We start from the raw sequence: 21,926 nt of genomic DNA, 5'->3' as shown, positions 1-21,926 counted from the left end.
TTATTGGCCTTGTCAATAGTGAGTACAAACCAAAAAAAAAAAAAAAAAAAACAAAAAAAAAAACCACGCCCTGATCACTCAGCCACCACCTATCAGAAAGGAGAAAAGTACTTTAGCTTCAGGGTAAGCTTGGCTCCAGGCTAGATATAACAGGACTCTTAGGGCAGCTGGATCACCCTAAGTTTCTGGAGCTGTCAAAAGCAGTAACATTCCAATGTCCCAGTCCCCATCCCACAGTGCCCGTCTTCAATCCTAAGACTTGGATACTTTTGGCCCGGTAACAGGTAGCTGCCTCTTCATAGCACTCATTTCCATTTGTGGCCTCGTAGCTGCTGCTTTGCCCACACTTTCTTCAATGTGTCTCATTTTCATCCCATGGCTTAGCCTCTTCCTGGCTCCAAATGAGAATGTGATAACCTAGAAAGAATAAGAACAGTCTGACTTGTACCTTCCACTATCAGTCTGAGAGCTCGGGGCTGGTCCAAGGAACCTAGGTCTTGGTAAGGAAATGCTAGGAAACTGGACAGCAACCAGGCATGGCCATGACCATGATAATGCATGAGGGAAGAGGGCCCGGGCCAGGGAGACCACTGTATCCCAGTCATCTTCACTGGCTACTGCCCTGAGGTGAATGTGGAAGGACTAAATTGAGCTTAGCTTGCACTGAAACTTGGGGAGTAGTATTGGGCTTAGCCACTCCGAGATACACCTGCTTCTACTCACCCATGGCAGAGGCCAGCGTGTCCCCTATGGGGTTGAACTCGTTGAGCTGCAGAGACAAGAGTATCAACATGAAGAGAGGGTGAAGGTATTGGTAGAGACAGAAGGGCACACAGGACTAATTTCTGCTGAGGTAGGGTGAATTCCTGCTTCCCCGCCCCATCATATGAGTGCCCAAGCCTCACCGAAATGATACCAGAAGATTCTGGGTCATAGAGCTGACACATCATCTTCCCAGAGCTTCCATCAAACACATCAATCGTTCTTAATTCATAGGGGGCACAACTTTTGAAATTAGGATCTGGGTATCGGCCCACAACAATGAGGTTGTACCGAGGATGCCAGGTTGCCTAGGAGATGGAGAGGTTGGCCACAAAATTAAATACAGAACCTCGTTAAGAGGGGCATTAAAAGTATTCTTTGTGGGGCTGGGGGTGTAGCTCAGTGGTAGAGTGCTTGACTAGCACATGTGAGGCCCTGGGTGTCATCCCTAGTACTGCAAAAATAAACATATTCTTTGCCACTAACAAGCCTGTAACATAACTAGTGGGAGGTAAGACTTATTTGAAATTACAAGGATGGTTTTCTACTGTGTGTGCATCTACCTTTGCAAATTTTTAATTTCTAGGTGGCCTCCCTTGCCTTTAAGACACTTTCATACCTTCAATCTCTTTTGCATGTCTTGAGATAATTTCAACTGATAAATGTGGTTTTCTTTCAGTGCTGGGGATCAAAGTCAGGGCCTCATGAATGCTAGGGAAGTACTGTACTACTAAGCAACACCCCCAGTGCTTGATAAGTGTTTTATTTATCAGCTTGGCCCAGGCATTAACCTAGGAAGTGATCCTATAACAAAGCAAAAAGCCTCTGGTGACCAAAACCAAATAGGATGTAAGTTCTAACATAACCCCACTAATAAACCTCCTCTAGACACACGAATAAGAGTATAAAATTGATAGTGATGCCAAGTAAAGTGGCACCTGTCTGTAATCCCAGTCACTCAGGAGCCTGAGGCAAGAGAAGTTTGAGGCTAGCCTGGGCAATTTAGCAAGACCTGGTCTCTAAATAAATAAAAATGGCTGGGAATGTAGCTGAATGGTAGAGTGACCCTGGGTTCACTCATTCCCAGCACCAAAGTAGGATAGGATAGGGTAGAGTAGAGTTTGGTAGGCTAGGATAGAAAAAATTACTAATGACTAAAAAATGAGAGGAAACTCATTTTCTCCAATTTGCCTTACCTGAAACAAATCTGATATTCACTGGAATGACAGAATTGGATGAATTTTTTTTTTTTCTTGGTACTAGGGAATTTGAACCAGGGGTGCTTTACCATTGAGTCACATATCCCACTCCCCCTTTTTTTAGTTATTTGTTTTTATATTTTATTTGTATTTTTATGTGGTGCTGAGGATAGACCCCAGTGCCTCACATATGTAAGCAAGTGCTCTACCACTGAGCTACAACCCCAGCCTCCCCAGCCTTTTTTATTTTTTGAGACAGAGTCTTACTAAGTTGCTAAGGGTCTTGCTAAGTTTCTGAGGCTGGCCTTGAACTTGGGATCCTCCTGCCTAAGCTTCTGGAGTTGCAAGGATTACAGTTGCCACCACACTTGGGTCATGGAGGTTTTGAAGGAGGAAAGACATATTTGTAAGAAGGAGGAATTGGATATGCAGTAGCTTGGAAATAAGTCACTAACAAATCACAGATGAGAAACTGGCCTGGCAGGATACAAGAGAGATGAGGACAAATTATTATTAGCAAGAATACCAACTGCTGGATGATTCTTGATGTTATTTATTACTGGATTTGACATGGGGTACTAAATCATCATTACTAAGTACTCACCAGGTGCTAGGTATGGTGTCAAGTGCTTTAAGTATATTGATTCATCCTCACAACAACCCTATCAGTTAGATACTAGTATTCCCTTTTTACAGATGAGGAAACGGAGATCCAAATTGGGAAAGTAAGGGACTTATTTCTATTATTAGAAGCCACCTAAACCTGCAAGACAAACTAAGAAGGCGAAGGTTAGTTTGTGGATCAGCTGCATACACATGTAACTGCAACAGGACAGAACAGAGGGTCAGGATCATAGAAAACGCCCAGTCAGATCAGGATTGGGCTGAAAAGAACTCGGAAAAATAGCTTGTCAGAGATACATGAACAAAATTCAACAAAATGGAATCACAGGAGTGAGAGAGAAGGAGCAAAGAGAACCAAAGGATTAAGAGTCTGCTTTTATCAGAACAAGAAGAGATCTGGGATTGGGCAGACCTTGTCTGCCCCAGTGATCACAGCTGTCTTCCTTCCATCACTCACCTTGATGGGTGTTAGGTGCTGGAAGTGACGGTGAGGGTGTGGGATCAGGTCCAGGGGACAGTCCCACTGGGAGGCAGAGTAAATCCGGATCTCACTCTTCTGATCAGTGGTCAGGAGCCGGGCTCCATCAGGGCTGAAACAAGCTGGCAAAGTAAAAAGCCCCTGAGCTGACAGAACTCAAGCCCCTTGTTATCCCGGCCTTTGAAGGCCTTCTCTTGCAGGGCACCCTGTCTCTCACTCTTCTCTAGATGGGTGGCAGAGAGAGGTGAATTGGCTGTGAACAAAAATATAGAAACTCAGCAGCCAATGGAAAGGGCCAGAGCCAGAAGAGTTTCCAGATATCAGTTTGGTAGATGCTATGAGGGTAAAAGTCTGACCTAGTACCTTCTAAACTTTGAGAAAGAGCCCCAGCAGTGGTGGGATAGGCAGGGTCTGCAGGAAAGCTGAGACGTGGGCTGCCGTACCTGAGTTGACAGGATGCCTGTGTGGCAGCGAGTAAAGGAAGCTGGCTTTCCCTCTAATCTGGCGCAGGTCCCAGAGTTTCACTGTTTGATCTACGGAAGCTGTGGCCAGTAGCCAGTCACAGCAGGGGTTTAGAGCCAGATGGGTCACTTTCTTTTTGTGCATTCGGAGATTCCAAAGCTGCAGAAGAGAGCCTGGTTCAGGTGGGGACACAGAACTGAGTCAGGGGCAAGGGAGGGACAGGGAGGACCTTGGCTACAGAGAACGCACCTCCTTGCCATCTGTGTTCAGCAGGATCACATGCCCCACGTTGTCTCCTGTGACCACCATTCGGCTGTTGGCAGACACATCCAGGCTGCAAAACCAGACGCTAAAGGGAAAGACTGTGCCATCAGACTCTTGGGGCCTGAGACAGGTCCATTTATTCACTGTTACAGCTCCAGTGTCTAACCCACCGTGGCATTCAATAAATAAATTGTTGAATGAATAATTGTCTTGCCATGGATCCCCAGTGAGGAACACTCAGACTTGTCACCATCCAGAATGAACGGGGTACTAGGGTTTAGAAATGTACCCTGTTAACTGCTGGCCCCAGCATCCTGGGCTAGAAAGTCACTGACTTCATATTCATAGGGCAAGTCCCAAGGCTAGCTTGCCTAAGACTGCCCAGGTTCTAAAGAAGCCTCATTTCCTGTTCTCTTCTCCATCACTTGGTAGAGGGAGATGGTAGATTGGGGCCAAAAGAGATGACAAATCAAACAGGAATTCTCCAGCTTTGTTCCTCATAGCTGATTAGAAATGAACGTCTGCCCCCTTCTGAGCATTTAGGGAAAAAGCACACACAATCCAGAAGCTCTTCTGCAGATGACTTGAGGATGAGGGCTTTCTTTGGGAAGGGTTCTTCATGGATCCTAATTCCCAGCCAGGAGAGCTCCAATTCACATAGTTCTTCTGAAGCCATCAAATCCAAGCCACGTGGCCTTTTTTTTCCTTGATGTTTATTTTTCAGTTTTAGGTCAACACAATTTTATTTGTATGTGGTGCTGAGGACTGAACTCAGTGCCTCATGCATGCTATTCAAACACTCTACCACTGAGCCACAACCCCAGCCCAAACCACATGGTCTTTTGCCACCCTTGCCGACTATCTGTAAGTGGAAGGGCTTCTTGGGAAAGAATAACCTGGAGCCTTGTGTCCAGTTACCTGTCATGATGGCTCATGTACTTCTCACGGTGTGGGGTAGCTCGGGATAACACCTAATGTTATTTAGACTCTACATCCTCACTAATTCCTTAGGGAGCATGCCTTGGGCTGGAAATCAAAGTAACTTACATTTTCTAGTTTCTCCAGCCATTTGCTCTTAGGAGAGGATTGAATCCATTTAAGCTTCCACCAAGGAGCTGGCCAGGTCATTACACTCTAGAGAATGGAGGGCATTAAGTCTTCAGTTCTTAGTTCCTGTTTCACTAAGAGGCTTTCTAGGCCCTGTCAACTTGTCATGTGAGAGTCAAGGTCTAGTGCAATATGGGAATGAATTACAGAAGAGCTGAAGTCAGGCTGGGGATACGACTGATTGGTAGAGTGCTTGCCTAACACATATGAGGCTCTGGGTTCAATCCCCAGCACCACCAAAAAACAAAAATTGCTGAAGCCCTTCCTTCACTAAGAAGGGCTGAGGTTCTGGAACACCTTCCCAAACCAATAACCCACCAGGACCAAGGTCAGAAAATTTAAAGAGTTTGAGGAAGAAAAGGAAGGGAAATAGTGGGAGAAAGTGGTTAACACCTTCCCTTTCTTCCATGTACCAGCTCTGAGTAAAAAAAAAAAATGGGACTTTAAGATGCTCTCGCCAGTTTGTGGGTGTTGTGGCGCACAACTATAACCCCAGCTATTTAGGAGACTAACAAGGCAGGAGAATCAAGGCCAGCCTGGAACTTGACAGTGAGACCCTGTTTCAAAATAAAGAGCCAAGGATATAGTAGTAGTACTGTACCCCTGGGTTCAATCCCCAGCACAACCCCCCATAATTATATAAGATGCCCTCGACAGAATGACACCTGAAGTTTACAAGCTCTTTCCCTTACTAGTTAAACTACTCACTTGCAGGTATCTGAGCTGGTAAAAACTCGGAGAGTGTTGCCTTTAAAGTCTTGCAGCCTAGTTGTTCCCTCCATTGAGGAGGCAAAAAACTGGTTGGTATTGAGAAGGTTAAACTTCAGCGCAGTGATGCTCCCTCCAGCTCCAATCTATCAGAAGGAAGGAAAAAGTCAGTGAGTGATGATGGACCAGGAAGTGAGGACCCAGGCCTGGGTAAACATACTCCACTCCAACTGAGCCTGGCCAGCTGAGACACCTGGACAGCAGGATGCTCTCCACAGTCTTCTTTGAGACTTTAGTTATATAGTTTTATTTTATACTTTAAATTAATATACGGTAAATATGACTGTTTTTAGTATAGAGTTCTATGAATTTTAACACATAACAGATTTGAACTACTACTACAAAAATCAGGATGCAGAACAGTTCTATATCACCCCAGAAAACGCCCTCATAAAGGAGGTGGGGTGTCACATGCCTATAATCCCAGCTACTCTGGAGGCTGAAGACAGGAGGATTGCAAGTTTGAGGACAACCTGGGCAACACAGCAAGACCTTGTTTTATTTTTTAATACCTTTATTTATTTATTTATTTTAGGTACCGGGAATTGAACTCAGGGTACTTGACCACTGAGCCACATCCCCAGCCCTATTTTGTATTTTATTAGAGACAGGCTCTCATTGAGTTGCTTATCACCTCACCATTACTAAGCCTGGCTCTGAACTTGCGATTCTCCTGACTCAGCCTCCTGAGCCACTGGGATTACAGGCATGCACCACCACACTCAGCTAAGACTCTTTTTAAAAATAAAAAGGGCTATGGGTATAGCTTAATGGTAGAGCATTTGCCAAGTATGCACGAGGCCCTGGGATCCCCAGAACTATAGAAATAAATAAATGAATAAGTAAAAACATTAATAGCTTTGTCTTATTAAGTGCTCAATTTATAGCAGGCATTGTTTTAAGAACTTTTTATTTCCAAGAGCTCCTTCTCCACTTCTGCCTTATGCTGCTACTATCCAGCAGGATAGGCTGGAACAAGATCTACACAACAAGCACTGAACTAACCCAACACACTAACTGGCACACTTCCCTGCTCTATAGAACATTCTAATCAGTGCCCATGGTCTGCCAAATTCTCACTGCTAGTACTACAATATTCTGTTCCTACCAGCTCTCAGGCTTCACTATTTCGTGTCCTAGGACACCACAGGATACCACTGTCCCTTGCCCCTGCCTGCATGGATGCTGCTCTCCTTAGCCTATTTGGGTGCTGACTCTATTGCTAAGATGCCACTCTGTCACCATCTGAAATGACACCCACCTCCACTTCATGGGTCCCAGCACCAGACACCAGACTACCATTCCTCCCCACTACGTAAGTCTCTCTTGCTGGACCCTACTTAATATCTTTTGGTTTGAAGTGTTCAGGAAGGTAACGAAAGAGGAAGATGAGGAAACTAAAGAAGAGCTATTAGTCCTAAATTATCCATTGACTAGAAAACCGGGAATAATTCCCAAGCTTATGAGACAAACGTAACCTTGATGCTCAAATCTGACAGGGACGTATTATACACACAAAAATCTCTGGCCAAGTGGCTCAGGAGGCTAAGACAGAATTGTGAGTTCAAAGCCATCCTCAGCAAAAGTGAGGTGCTAAGTAACTCAGTGAGACCTTGTCTCTACATAAAATAGGGATTGGGATACGGCTCAGTGGTTGAGAGCCTCTGAGTTCAATCCCTGGTACCCAAACAAAAACAAACAAAATCTCTGGCTAATTTTACACCCAAACACAGATGCAAAAATCCTAAGCAAAATATTAGCAAACTCAATACAGTAATATTTGTAAAGGATAAATATATCATGACCAAGTTGGGTTTATTCCAAGGTTGGGTTAAATGATTAAAAATTAGTCAAGCATCAAAGGAAACAATCCATAGAGCGAAAAAGTAACTTATGAAAAGGGAGAAAATATTGCCAAGTTATAAATTTTACAAGAGGTTAATATCCAGAATATATTTTTAAAATTCCCACGATAACAATAAAACCCCTAAATAACCCAACTAAAACTAGGCAAAGGACTTGAGTAGACATTTTTCCAAACAAGATAAACAAGTAGCCAAAAAGCATATGAAAAATGCTCAGTACCACTAATCATTAAGCAACTTAGCAATACCCTGTCTCAAAATAAGGGCTGGGGATTTGGCACAGTGATTAAGCACCCCTGGGTTCATTTCCAGAACCAGATAAATAAATAAAATTTCTGAAACCTTTCATTATTCATTTTGCCACCCTCTCCCCTCCCTTACCTTTTGTTTTCTTTTTAAAATTTTTTTGGATGTTGATGGACCTTTAGTTTATTCATTTATTTACATGTGGTGCTGAGCATAGAACCCTCACAAATGTTAGGCAAGCGCTCTACCACTAAGCCACAGCCCCCTCCCATTACCTTTTGATTTCTCTTTGCTCATTATACAAAGAGAAAAATATCAGATAGCTACTCATCCCTTCACCTTCCTACAGACATAAACACTCGTTGCATTCCACATGCTGGGGATGCACAAGGCCCTGAGTTCAATTCCCTGCACCATAAAAAACAAAAAAAACAAAAACAAAAAAAAAAACATCTTTCAAAGATTCTCACCCTACAACCCAGCTATTCTACTCCTAAGTATTTACCCAAAAGGAAAACATGTCTATAACAAGTACTTATACATGGATGGTCATAGCAGCTTTATTTGTAGGCATCAAAAACTGAAAAAGAAATCCAAATGTTCTTCAACAGGTGAATGGATAAATTATAGTATACTGTTATAATGGAACACTACTCAGAAAGAAAAACAAACTACTGATACACATAAAAATGTAATCTCAAATTATTATACTGAGTGAAAGAAGTAAGACCAAAACAAACACATATTACATATTCTATGATTGCATATATATAAAGTTCTAAAAAATACAAATTAATCTATAGGGATAGAAAGCAGAGAAGTAGTTTCCAGGGGACAGAACCAAGGGTAGAAAAGGATGGATTATAAATGGGCATTAGGAAACTTCTGGGAATGATAGATATGTCCATTATTTTAATTATGGTGATTGTGTATACATATGTCCAAAACTCATCAAACTGTTGACTTTAAATATGTAGTTTACTATATACACCTCAATAAAAATAATATTAAAATAAGAAAAACTCCAGGCCCAAGTGAATTTGAAGTGAATTCTACAAAAATTAAAGGGAGAACCAATACCAATTCTATCTACACATTTTTCCAGAAAATAGAAGCAGAGGGAATACTTTCCAACTCCTTTTATGAGGTCAGCATTATCCTGATACCAAAACCAAAGGCATTTCAAAAAAACAAAATTACAAGATATTTTTAAATGGTCTTCCCCTGGTATGGTATAATTAAACTAGAATATTTGATGTAAGTAAATCACATCAGATTCTATGATAGAACATTTATGTAATAACAGAAATAGGAGAATAGAAGGGCTGGGGCTGGGGCTCAGTGATAAAGCACTTGCCCATCACGTGTGAGGCACTGGGTTCGATCCTCAGCACCACATAAATAAATAAAATAAAAGTATTGTGTCCGTCTACAACTAATACAATACATTAAAAAAAAGTAATGGGAGAATGAATGTGTGTAACACTATATACATGAACAAAGACATGCTGAAAATGGGAGTCTGGGATCATATTTACTTTATTCTTTATACTTTACTCTTACTCTTTGAATTTTTATGTTAAACATAAATTGTATAAGAATAGCCAGGCATGGTGGCACGTGCCTATAATCCCAGCAGCTTGGGAAGCTGAGGAAGGAGGATAGAAAGTTCAAATCCAGCCTCAGCAACTTAGCGAAAAACTAATCAATTCAGTAAGAACCTGTCTAAAAAGGGCTGGAGGGCTCAGTGACAGAGCACTTGCCTAGCATGTGTGAGGTACTGGGTTAGAGCCTCAGCACCACATAAAAAAAAATAATTAATAAAGGTATTGTGTCCAGCTACAAGTAAAAATATTTTTTAAAATTTATTTTAGGGGCTGGGGTTCTAGTTCAGTGGTAGAGTAGTTGCCTGGCACGTGCGGGGCCCTGGTTCGATCCTCAGCACCATATATAAATCAATAAAATAAAGGTATTAAAAAAAAGTTTTAAAAATTTTTATTTTAAAAAAAAGGGGGTGGCTGGAGATGTGGTAAATGCCCCTGGGTTCAATCCCTGGTACCAAAAAAACAAAAACACAACATAAATTGTGTAAGAATAAAGTAAAGCTGTCTTCATTTTGAAAATGTAATTTATGTTCCCTAACCAAGGGGCCTGAAAAATATGACAAGCACAGCCAAGGTCAGATAACTTAAGTAACAAAATGTGGCATGGCTGATCCCCTAGTAACTGGTCTCAAATCAACTTTCTGCTATTCACATCTGGGATAAAAAATACGTTCTCTAGATCAGTATACCCTTCCTTTACACCAAGCTAGCTGCCCACAAGTCACAAAGTTCAAATGCCCAGGTCAACCTCTGTGATGGCATAAGGCAACTTTAGATGCATGCACATAATAGCAAAAGGTGTCATCAGGAGCTAGGGATGTAGCTCCACTGCTAGACTGTATTTAGAATGCACAAGGTATTTGGTTTGTTCCCTAGCACCACAAGAAAAAAAAAATTGTGATGCAAAAAACCAAAAAAAAAAGCAGCCAGCCTCAGTCTGGCACAAGTTCAAAGTAGCTGTCATTTCCCTTTTAGTTGGGACCCACTTCCCCTATACCTTAGACTGCTTCTTACCATCTCCAGGCTTAACAAATCAAATTTCTCTATTTTCATGTCCTAGATTCTTGGAAAAAAATAAATCTCTTTTTGCCAAGTTCTTAGTTCTGACTTCAATTTAAAGCTCCCTTCCTAGTGGTCACCTGCCTTATTAGAGGGGCAGGCAGGAAACCCAACAAGTTCTATCCTCGACAATTCTCTGGCAGGCTTTCCTTTGGCTTCTGACACTTGATTTCTTTAACAACCATTTCACACCTTGAATGGCAACCCTCCCACGCCTGTCTAATTTGGCCTTTTTGGATGGGCTGTTCCTCAAACCCTTCCATTTATGAGATCTCATACCAGATTTCCCTTCATTTCCTCCAACTCTAAACCAGAGCTGAAGCTGGGGCATGGTGGCACACGCCTATAATCTCAGTGATGGGACGCTGAGGCATGAGGATCATGAGTTCCAAGCCAGCCTCAGCAGATCAGCAGGCCCTAAGCAACTCAGCAAGATCGTCTCAAAATAAAAAAATAAAAAGGGCTGGGAATGTGGCTCAGTATTAAGCAACCTTGGGTTCAATCCCCAGTACCAAAAAGAAAAACACAAGAACAGTTGAAAAGTGGGGAGCTGATGTTCAATCCAGCTCAGATGTGTGCTCAGTTAGTCCCAACATTCAAAAAGTATAGCAACTGATTACACAATTTACTTATTGCCATTGAACTGTACTCCCAGCTACTGGGGAGGCTGCATGCCTGAGCCCAGTAGTTTGAGACCAGCCTGGACAATTATAGTGAGACCCTGTCTCCAAAAACAATTGCTTAAGATGGTAAATTTTGCCAGGCATGGTGGCAAGAAAGACAAGGTCCCTTCCCTTATAGAGTCAACTTTCCAGTGGGTAAATACACACAAAGAAACAGTATTTTCAGACACCAATAAACATTTGAGGGGGAACGTGAAGCAGGAGAATGATCAGGTGGGGTAGGGTCTACGTTCTGAGTAGGAGAGACAGTGAAAGCCTCTTTGAAAAGGTAGATTGAGAAGAGACCTGAAGGATAATAGGGAGTCAATCATAAGAAGCCCTTGGGAAAAGCACTCCAATCAAAGTCTCAAGAACAGAAATAGCTGGTGTGGCTAAACACAGAGTGAAAGAAAAGACGGACCTAAGAGATAAGAAGGGACTTAGTGATCATTAAATCTATACCTTTGAATATCTCAAGGGCAGGCATTCAATAAATATTTGAGTTCATTACCATTTATATGTTTAAAAGTGCCCAGTTACTTTTGATCCCAAACATCTGGCTACTTGATGTCAACATTCCTTTCATTCCTTCATCAAATAACTCTTCAGTACTACCATCTGGCACCTGGAACTGCTTACCCCTTTAATGAAGGTGGGTTTTTCCTTTATGCCAAAGTTCCAGAGCATGATATCTCCCCCTTTGGAACCCACAGCCAGGGTGCTGGGATGAGTCGGGTGCCATGCCAAGGATGTAGCCCTTCTGTCAAAGGGAGCAGCCTTTTGGAATATCCGGTAAGAAGCCAGAGAGTGCAAAAAGGACTGCTGAAGACCCTGACATAGAGAAAATAGAATTAAGTTGACTTGAAACCTGTGTAAACTACCAATCTCTTGGCTCCTTCATAGATGAGTCTTAGAGTCAAGTCTTCCCACCAAAGGAAAGCTGCCTGGCCCTGTGCATGAAAATATCTGCGTTGTACATGAACTACAATGTAGTATATTCCAGCTGAGACCTTTACAATGTAAGACTTTTCTCCCTGGAATGCCTAGAAGGCCAGATGGAAGGGTCAGGGTGATCTGATCACTCTGACAACCTGCTAAACCAACCCATTATCTAGTGTTGGAGTGTCCAATAGTAAAAAAAGCATCATGCAAATCCTTGAGCACTTCAGCTAGGAAATGCCTCACCTGCTGTAATGATGGCCAGGCAGCTTTGCCCAACTTATACTGGTGGAGGGCCCTGACGATGCTGCTGCTTGGTGGCGGGACCTGCAGGCTAGCCAACCCTGCCCAAAGGCAGCCTGAGTCATATCTCCTGCTAGAACCTGCCAAGAAGAACAGACACATATTTTCCTCTCTGATCTCAGGGAAGGTTTTTCAGCTGAAATCCTATAAAGAAAGCCTTACTGTTTCATTCATCGTGGCCAATCTGTCACATCATTTTTCTATAGTCTGTTTAGTCCCATTCAGCACAAGAAAGAAGAGAGGAGTAGAAGCTCACCCCTTCCCCAAACTCCCCCAAACACTAATTTTTAAGTGAAACTAAATATGATTTTGCAGGGTTCCTGAGAGCTGAGCCAAACAAATACATAAGAATAGCTGGGTGTGGCAGCACATGCCTCTAATCACAGCAAGGGAGGGGGGGCAGAGGCAGGAAAACAGCAAGTTTAAGGCTAGCCCAGGCAACTCACTTAGTGAGTTCCTGTTCTCAAAATTTAAAAAAAAAAGGGGGGGGGAGGGGGGCTTGGGGTGTAACTCAGTAGAGGGCTTGACTAGCAAATGTGAGCCCCTGCATTCAATCTTTAGTGCCATTAATCAAAAAGAGGAAGAGGAAGAAGAAAAAAGAACATTTTCCACTGTGGGGATGAGTGCTAATCTTAAAATCACATAAAATGCACAATAAAAGGACAGCATAGCAGCAATGACTGTTTAGGAAAAGATTTTTGTTTGTTTTTTTGAGGGGTGTTGGAAATGGAACCGAGGGCCTGGTGAGCCGGCAAGCGCTTTACCACTGAGATGCATTTCCAACAAAAAGAAGCATCTTTAAATCCCGTATTACATAATGTTGAGGTGACAAAGTATTAGTTTCAAATTCTATTGGTTCTCCTGGAAACCAGCAGGATCCATACAGTCTGGAATAGCTCTATATTTTAAAAAGGTTACTTGCGGGAGGATGTTAAACTATAAGAAAAAAGCAACTCTGGATCGCCAAGATGTATTGTACCCAAACTCTAGACAACCAATTCTTTATTCTCATGGACAAAACCCACTTGGTCCATCCCCAGCCTTTTGAGCCGCCCCTGCTCCTTATACTGCAGGTTGAAGCCTCTGAGAATGAGCTTTCTAAGGCAGGTAGGAGGGATGGATTGCGGGCTCTCGCAGCTGAAACCAAGCACATACAGCTAAAGCCCTGTCGAAATGCAGCAGAGGGCGAGCCAGGAAGGCTAGGATTATTCCTAGGACCTACAGGAACGTGAAAGCCCACGGCTTCGTCCTGCCACCGGGGGGCGGGGATTAGCTTAAACTCTCCGGCGCTGACAGACGCATGGGCCGGCGAAAAGCACCACCTGCTGCACCGCGACCTGGGGCTGCCTCAGAACCTAGGGGCGCCCGACCCCACGCGGGCCTCCCAAACTGCGGAAACATTAAAGCAGCAGGCATAGGCAGTACCGGAGCCCTTCACCCTGAGCTTCTTGGCCTCGGGCTCCAGCTCCCGGGGACTTCTCTTGCTCCGGAGGCGCGCAGCCACGTTGGGGGTCTTCTGGGCTTCCGGGCGTTTCCTGGGAGCCATCGCGTCCTCCGAGGGAAAGGCTACTATGCCCTACGCAGAGACCATGGAGGGAGGACTGAGAAGCTTCAGGGAGAGACAGGGCGGAAACTGGAAATCCCGCGCAGCCACAGGTAGCCGGGGGAAGCCAGCCTCCCGCCAAATACGCCACAGGCCAGTTCGCGTCGCGCCCCAGCCCCGCCCCCCGGGCCCCGCCCTTTCCGGGGAGGCGGGGCGCGCGGAGTGCGGGGACGTGGGTGGAAGGAGGGGCCGGCCCCTCGCCGCGCGGCGCAGGGCGGTGGCTTTTTTTCCTCTGGCTTTCCCCTGGGCATTGCCATTGTGATGGCAAGACCTGGTGGCTTGTGTCTGAACACAGGCAAAGATAGGAACATTGTCCAGGCTACGCAACTGACCGAACATCCCCTGTTGGGGCCAATCACAGCTCTAGCTTTGTTTTCTTCTTCTAGATAGATTTTATTAACGTCACTGCGGAGATTAGATAAGAACGAGAAGAGTCGGTGTACTATCTATTGCGCAGTAGGGTGATATAAAAATAGCGACAGTGTGCCTTATGTTTAAAAACACTAGCAGGATTTCCACCATAAAGAAATGATAAATGTTAGTCGGGGGCACGGTGCCACGCCTGTAATCCCAGCGGCTTGGGAGGCTGAGGCAGGAGGATCTTTTGCTGGGGCTGGCTTCAAAGCCAGCCTCAGCAAAAGCGAGGCATTAAGTAACTCAGTGAGACCCTGTCTGTAAATAAAATACAAATAGGCCTGGAGAAGTGGCTCAGTGGTTGAGTGCTGCTGAGTTCAATCCCCGATACTCCCCACCAAAAAAAGAAATGATAAATGTTTGAAATAGATATATTTAACCTGATTATTTTAAAACGTGCAATGTATATATATCGATTGAAACACCAGACTGTACCCCATAATATGTCTAACTTTATATATTTTTTAAATTTTTTTAGTTGTAGGTAGACACAGTACCTTTATTTATTTTTATGTGGTGCTGATGATGGAACCCAGTGCCTCACACATGCCAGGCAAGCATTCTACCATGAGCTACAATCGCAGTCTTCTAATTGTATATTCTTAAGTATCAGTTTAAAATGAGTTTAACTTTAAAATTTTTTCTAGAATATACTGTAGGGGAGGAAAAACCTCCTCCCTTCCTAGGGTCAATGATTGGGCCTAAGAATTAAATTGATGTAAAACAGATTAACAGTAGAAAAGCATACAAATTTTTATTTAATATTTTTAACTCTTTTTTTAATATTTATGTTTTAGGTGTGGATGGACGCAACACAATGCCTTTATTTTATTTTATTTTTATTGGTTGTTCAAAACATTACAAAGCTCTTGACATATCATATATCATACATTAGATTCAAGTTGGTTATGAACTCCCAATTTTACCCCAAATACAGATTGCAGAATCACATCGCTTACACATCCACATTTTTACATAATGCCCTATTAGTAACTGTTGTATTCTGCTACCTTTCCTATCCTCTACTATCCCCCCTCCCCTCACAATGCCTTTATTTTTATGTGGTGCTGAGAATCGAACTCGGTCCTGCCCATGCTAGGCGAGTGCTCTACCGCTGAGCCACAACCCCAGCCCCTTATATAATATTTTTGAAGGTACATGAGAGACTTCAAAAGGAAGAGGAAGACCCAAAGATGTTATTAGGTCCAAAAGCTTAGGCTGTGTACCCTTTTACACAAGGAACAATCAATTGTGAGGATATGACAAGCAGAAGCTGGAACCAGGGGCAGTAAGTCAGAGTTTACTGCCTAGGAAGTGACTAGACAGTGACTAGGAAGTATATGGGGGAAATAATGGAAGTTAAAAGTTATTTTATTAGGTTTGTACAGGTCCATTCCAAGATGGACTCTCAGCCTCTGATGATAAGAATGTTCTTTCCCTAGTGCAGGAAGGGCATCTTTCTCATGGGAAATCTTGTGACTTGTTTTTAGTTGAAAAGGGGGCATCCAGAATCTTCATTGCATTTGCTGTTTCTCAAGTACCTTCAGCTCAAAATAAGAAGTACATCAAAGTGGCATAGTCGAGGGTGGCATGTTCTGATCCCTTCAATAGACAATCATAAGATGACCCACATGTCCTGAAAGCCTCCAATCCAGAGCAAAACCCCACGTCCTTGAAATCTTCCCCAAATCACCCAACACAAGTCAAACCCTATAAACCCTTTTGAACACCCTCTAACAGAGATGTCCCACCTTTCTGATTGAAAAGAGCAATAAAACTATGTACCTTTCAACAACAAGGGAGTATGACCAGTGTAGGGGGAGAGGAAGCACAGGAATGTGGAGGAAGGGGCACCAAAAAGGTATACTTTAAATTAGCTTGGAGTAAAGAAGAGGCAATATCAAGAAAGTCTTCCCAAAGACAGTGACACTTAAACTGAATCTTGAGAGATCGAGTGAGGGCAAGGGGAGGGCATTCCAGGCAGAGGGAGCAAGGGATGCAAAGGCAGAAAGGTGACAATGAGCTATAATGGATTCATGAACAAGGGACATATTCCTGCTTAATGCCAGATTTTCCCAGAATCCATTTTTGGGATCAGGCAAATTTTCCATGGTGATTAGAAGGAACCACATATGAGCAGTGGAAACCTGCCTGTTTACATATTTATTATGTATAATTTTGTTTGTTTTGTGGTACTATGGATTGAAAGGGGTGCTTTACCACTAAGCTCCATCCCCAGCCCTTTATTTATTTATTTTACTTTGAGATAGGTCTTGATAAATTGCAAAGGCTGGCCTTGAACTTTCCATCCTCCTTCCTCAGCCTCCCAGCCTAATGCATATATTTGATACTGCTTATCCAATAAAGTGTGAATGTGAATGATGTAGCATTGCTCCAGTTTCATGTCATGGAAACTCTGTGCCATGAAACTCCATTTACAGATATTTTGGTCCTGCTTGTGATAACTACTTTTGACATAAGGCATCACAAGGCAACTCACTCAAAAGCTGCTGGTGACAGCAAATGAAGGTCTTGTGTTCACACTGGAAGCTGGGCAGACCATGAGCATGACTCTAAATAATGCCAGTTTCTTTGATCTGCAAAACAATATGTGGCTTTATTGAGGTGTTTTCTGGAACAGATAATATAGTATAATAGAAAGAGCGTTGTACTTAGGCTATGTGATCTTGGGCTCATCATTTCGCTTTTCCATGCTTTAGTTTCCTTGTTATAAAATGAAAGAGGAGTAGCTGAGTGGTCCACAGGATCCCTTTCAGTCTTGAATCTGTGATCTTGTGACTTTCTGTAAAAGTAGCAAAAACCAGCCTTCAACTCTAGTCTCTTCGTGGGAAATTTCCGTCTGGTTGGAATCATTTTCCTCATGCAGGCTGATACTTGACGCTGATTCTGTTCAAGCTGTATGGATCCACTTTGCTGAGTCTGCAAAACCGTCCATAATCCACACAGATGATATGTGCAGGCTTCCCACACACGGTTATTGCATGCAGTGGTTTGCAAATGACAGCCTCAGGGTCAGGGATTCTGCAGAGCTTGCAGGGAACTGAAGTCTAAATTCCTTCAAAGGATTGGAAACATATTGAATAGAACTAAAGCATCCAGAGTTCTTGTTGTTTGGCATCTCCAATAAAATGCCCAAATATGAGCAAATTCATCATAATGTTAATTGAAGGCATGACTCCTACCCTCTGGGAATACTGAATATTATACTCAAAAATATAATTTGGGGCTGGGAATGTAGCTCGGTGAGAGAGAACAGGCTTAGAATACACAAGGCCCTGGGTTTGATCCCCAGAACCTCAAAAAAACAAATGATACATGTATAGAGTTACATATAGAATAATATATATATATATATATATATATATATATATATACACACACATACATACACATATATATGTAAATTTGGGATAGCTTTGGAAGTATCACACAACTATGTAAATATTAAAACAAGCAAACAAACAAATACCTTCTGTCCTTACTATGGGGCACAAGGCACCATCCAGGCACTAAATCAATATCCTATTTGAAATTCCATCTGTCCAGGAGGCCAGGTATCTTTTCCAGGCAGCCAGATTCACACAGGAATTGTCAGAGTACTGAAATAATCTATGTGAAATGCTTTGCAAACTATAACATGTTCCACAAATAGGAGTTGTTATATAATCTTCTGGCAATATGTTATTTATCAATAAGATCTGATAAAGGTGGAGAAGAAGTTCTTGTTGGTCTCAAAAGCCCTGACCAGTCAGATAGCTATCTTGGAAAGAACAGGCAGTCAGAGAATTAGAAATCAGGGGGGTTTGAGTTCTGGAAGTGACTTCTACTGTTTTTTTCCCAAAGGTCTTTTCCAAGGACTACAAAAATCCCAAGTGGCAGAAAGAAAAATGATTCTCTGTGTTACAGCCAAGCCTGTTCTGTACGGGTAGATGAGTCACATGTTAGTGAGGTTGAGAGAACTACATTTACATTCCTTTACATTCCCCTCTTCCCACTCCCCTTTCTACTGCTTTGGCTCCTGTCCCACTATGACATTGTAACTACAGGAGCATTATACCGGAAAACAAAAACAAAAACAAAAAACACAAAACCCAGCTATGGTGTGGAAGGATGTGGGGTGAGCTGCCTGAGCAGCTGTGGTTTTTATTTGTGAAGCCATTGGCCTGGTCTCTTGGTGTGTTGGTACAGTTCCACACATGTCCTGCCCAACACTCTGTGCTCTAAGTAGGCATCCTTGCAGACATATTTATTGTGCATACCCCCTCATGTTCAACTACCCCTGTGTCATAAAGCTGCAGAATCTGAGGGTTTTGTCATAACTATAGGCAGTCTAGAAGATCAAGCCACATTGGTGTTAGCAGCATTAGGGCTGCTGATCCGTTCTGCAGAGAGGCATATTTATGAAAATGGATGAAGAAAAACTATGGAAGGCTGCCTACTTAAGCTCAAGAAGCATTTTGTGAGATTTCTGAAGCTAACAGCTGTGGTCTGCTTCCTAGTCTGGCATAGTAGGTTGACTTATGAAAGTGAGGCAGAAGAAGATGAGATTCAGACACAGAGAGAAAGACACAAGAGAAGACCCTGTGAAGATGAAGGCAGAGATTGGAGTGATGCAGCTGTAAGCCAAAGGTAACCAAAGGTTTCCAGATCATCAGTCACCATCAGAGGCCAGATGAGGAAACAATCTCCCCCAAGCCTGGAGAAAGAGTGTGGTCATACCAAAACTGTGATTTGGGATTTTAGGTTTTGGATCCTCTGCAGAACTGTGTGAGAATCAATTTCTGCTAACTCACCGTTCTCTGCCATGGGTGCTCACCATTACCAAAGGGGAAATTTGCTCACCAGTAGTGGGTTAGACAGCACTTTCTTCCCCACTTCCTACCTGTGTCCTTGTGCATCTCGTAGTACAACTCTTTCAGTTTTTCCCCATTGTAACATGGGATGAATAGGTGGCACGCCACAGACTCGTGAGATTCATGATTGCTGAGCAGAACACCGTGGGGACCACAGACAAGACCTGTGTCTGAGTTCCTGTCCTCTCTCCTCACTTCTCAGTCCAGCTCCACTTTAGGCATTGCACTCCCGTTGCAAGGTTGAGGACCATGTTTTCTATATCTTCTCCAGGTCTCCAGCTTGCCAGTGATGCCCAGAATAGCACACGCCCCTGCCTTCCTATCCATATGGACATCACATACATCAATGTCTCAAAATGTATCTAAAATTAAAACTTTTTTTCTTCTGAAATGAGATCTTATTATGTTGTCCGTATTAGTGTTGAACTCCTGGGCTCAAGCAATCCTCCTGCCTCAGCCTCCCAAATAGCCAGGACTGTAGGCATGCACCACTGCACCCAGTGTTAAAAGTGAACCCCTGATCTTAGTAAATGACATTCCCATGTAGATGTTCCACCTTAATAGCTAGGAGTCATTGTTTTTCTTTATCCCTAGCCTTATTTATTTATTTATTTGTAGATGGACACCAAATCTTTATTTTATTTATTTTTATGTGGTACTGAGAATCGAACCCAGTGCTTCACATGTGCTAGGCAAGTGCTCTACCACTGAGCTACAACCCCAGCCCATAACTTTATTTTATTTATTTATCCTATTTTTGTTTTTTAACTTTTCCTTTTGAAACAACTTCAGAGTTGCAAAAAAAGGTTAAAGAATCTCATTATACCTTTGCTGAATTCTCCAAATGTAGCATCATCCAGAGCCATAATTATCAAGATGCACAAGTTAATACTCACAATGCCATTATCAGATCCCACAAACTTACTCAAATTTTCCAAGAGTTCAATTAATGCCATATTCTGGTCTAGGATCCAATCCAAAATCACAGGTTGGAAGTTTTTTTTGTTTTTTGTTTTTTGTTTTGGTACTGGGCATTGAACTCTGGGGTGCTTTGCCACTGAGCTATATCCCCAGTCCTTTTTATTTTTTATTTTGAGACAAGGTCCCACTAAATTGCCCAGGTTGGCTTGAAACTTGCGATCCTCTTGCCTCAGCCTCCCAAATTACTAGGATTATATGCATGCACCACCACACCTGACAAATCATTCTGAAATGTATCTGTCCCTTACCATCCACCTTCAACCCATCAGCAAGTTCTCGTGGCTCTTTACTCAAATGACTTCAATCCACAGCTTCAATCTCACACTCCACAGCAACCACTGTAGAACTCATCCCACCATCACCATCTCACCTTGGAGTACTGCAACAATCTCCCATTGATTTTTCCTGCTGTTTCTCTCTCTCTAATCCATACACCAGCCTAGTTTTTGTGCAAAGGGACAGGACAGATAATAAATATTTGAGGTTTTGTAGGCCACACGATCTGTTGCAACTACTCACCTTTGCTATTGTGGTGACAACAACTCCAAACAATTCATGAAGAGATGAAGTGTGGCTATGTTCCAATAAAACTTTATTTATAGACACTGAAATGTTAATCTCCTACAAAATATTCTTCTTCCCTTTTTTTTTTTTTTTTGTACCAAGGATTGAACCCAGGGTTGCTGACCCATATCCCCAGCTCTTTTTAAAATATTTTATTTTTGAGACAGGGTCTTACTAAGTTGCTTAGGGCCCTGCTAAGTTGCTGAGGCTGGCTTTGAACTCACAATCCTCCTGCCTCAGCCTCCTGAGCCGCTAGGATTACAGGCTGCGCCACCATGCCCAGCTGCTTTTTCCCCCAATCATTTAAAAATATAACAACCATTCTCAGTCTGTGCGCTGTGTAGGCCATGGTTTGCTGATGTCTCATCCTGGCCCATTCCTCACACAACATCCATTCAGTTCACTCCTCCGCTTACATCCCTCCGAGGGCCTCCTCCTGCACTCCAGAGAAACTCACAAAGCCTGGTAGTGTCTGGGTGCTGCTGGCCTCTCTTACCTCATCTTGGGCCTCTCACTCACCATGCCCTACCCACTTTGCCCTTATTCCAGAGGTCAGGCTCCCACTTCAGGATCTGTGTGCATATGGGTTCTTCCATTAGACTGCTCTTCTGTAAGTTCCCTCTTCACCTGGCTGCCATTTGCCTTTTGGATCATTCGGGGAAACTTAAAATTCCGGAGAAATCTTCTCTGATCCTCCCCCAATCTAAATTACGTCCCCCCCCCCCTTTCTCTCTCTCAGCACTCTGTGCTTTTATTTTTGATTTTGGGAGTGTTCACCTTCACACATGTGAAGCACACTAAGTACTGGGGATTGAACCCAGGGCTGATCTACCACTGAGCTACGTCACTATCGCCGCACCCTGACTCCCCTTTCCCCACTCCACTATTTGGACATTTATCACAATAGTCTAGGCAATGGCACTTCCTGGGGCACCTTTATTCAATTTTAATGGAAAATTCCATGAGGTTAGGGATATTGTTTGTGTTCTTCAAATTGAGGACTGAGCAGGCAGCATGGTGTCTGGCACACAGGGTTGTCCCCTGAAAGCCTGTTAAATGAGAAGACCCTCCACTAAAACTCCTCCTTCACAGGCAAAGGAGGCTCCAGGATGGACCAGGGCTGACTTCCTGAGCAGAAGCCTCCCAGC

At 43.1% G+C, this 21,926-nt stretch overlaps 1 protein-coding gene and 1 long non-coding RNA gene across 3 annotated transcripts; one reads left to right on the top strand and one right to left on the bottom strand.

The window, feature by feature from the left end:
* Positions 1-38: 38 nt before the first annotated feature.
* On the bottom strand, positions 39-13,899 carry Ddb2 (damage specific DNA binding protein 2). Of its 2 annotated transcripts, XM_046457489.2 has the most exons (10): positions 13,768-13,899; positions 12,286-12,422; positions 11,740-11,931; positions 5,605-5,750; positions 3,775-3,874; positions 3,507-3,684; positions 3,043-3,185; positions 906-1,070; positions 724-769; positions 39-417 (listed from the first exon to the last, which is right to left on the bottom strand). In XM_046457489.2, the coding sequence occupies exons 1-10, from the start codon at positions 13,886-13,888 to the stop codon at positions 353-355; spliced, it is 1,293 nt and encodes a 430-aa protein (XP_046313445.1). In that variant the 5' UTR covers positions 13,889-13,899; the 3' UTR covers positions 39-352. The 2 variants fall into 2 exon arrangements, 1 of the variants encoding a protein (XP_046313445.1); XR_006854615.2 differs by lacking the exons at positions 39-417; positions 724-769 and adding an exon at positions 2,566-2,736 and having other exon boundaries at positions 932-1,070.
* Positions 13,895-19,624, top strand: LOC124101482 (uncharacterized). The gene is made up of 2 exons (XR_006854624.2): positions 13,895-13,998; positions 18,224-19,624. It is a non-coding gene; the product is annotated as an uncharacterized LOC124101482 (long non-coding RNA).
* Positions 19,625-21,926: the final 2,302 nt, after the last annotated feature.

The sequence above is a fragment of the Marmota monax genome, unplaced genomic scaffold (genome assembly GCF_021218885.2).
Source record: "Marmota monax isolate L192 unplaced genomic scaffold, Marmota_monax_Labrador192_F-V1.1 WCK01_AAM20220418_F8-fsc00047, whole genome shotgun sequence".
NCBI lineage: Eukaryota > Metazoa > Chordata > Mammalia > Rodentia > Sciuridae > Marmota > Marmota monax.
Note: the sequence above shows the minus strand (reverse complement) of the source record. Positions and strands in the feature narration are given on the sequence as shown.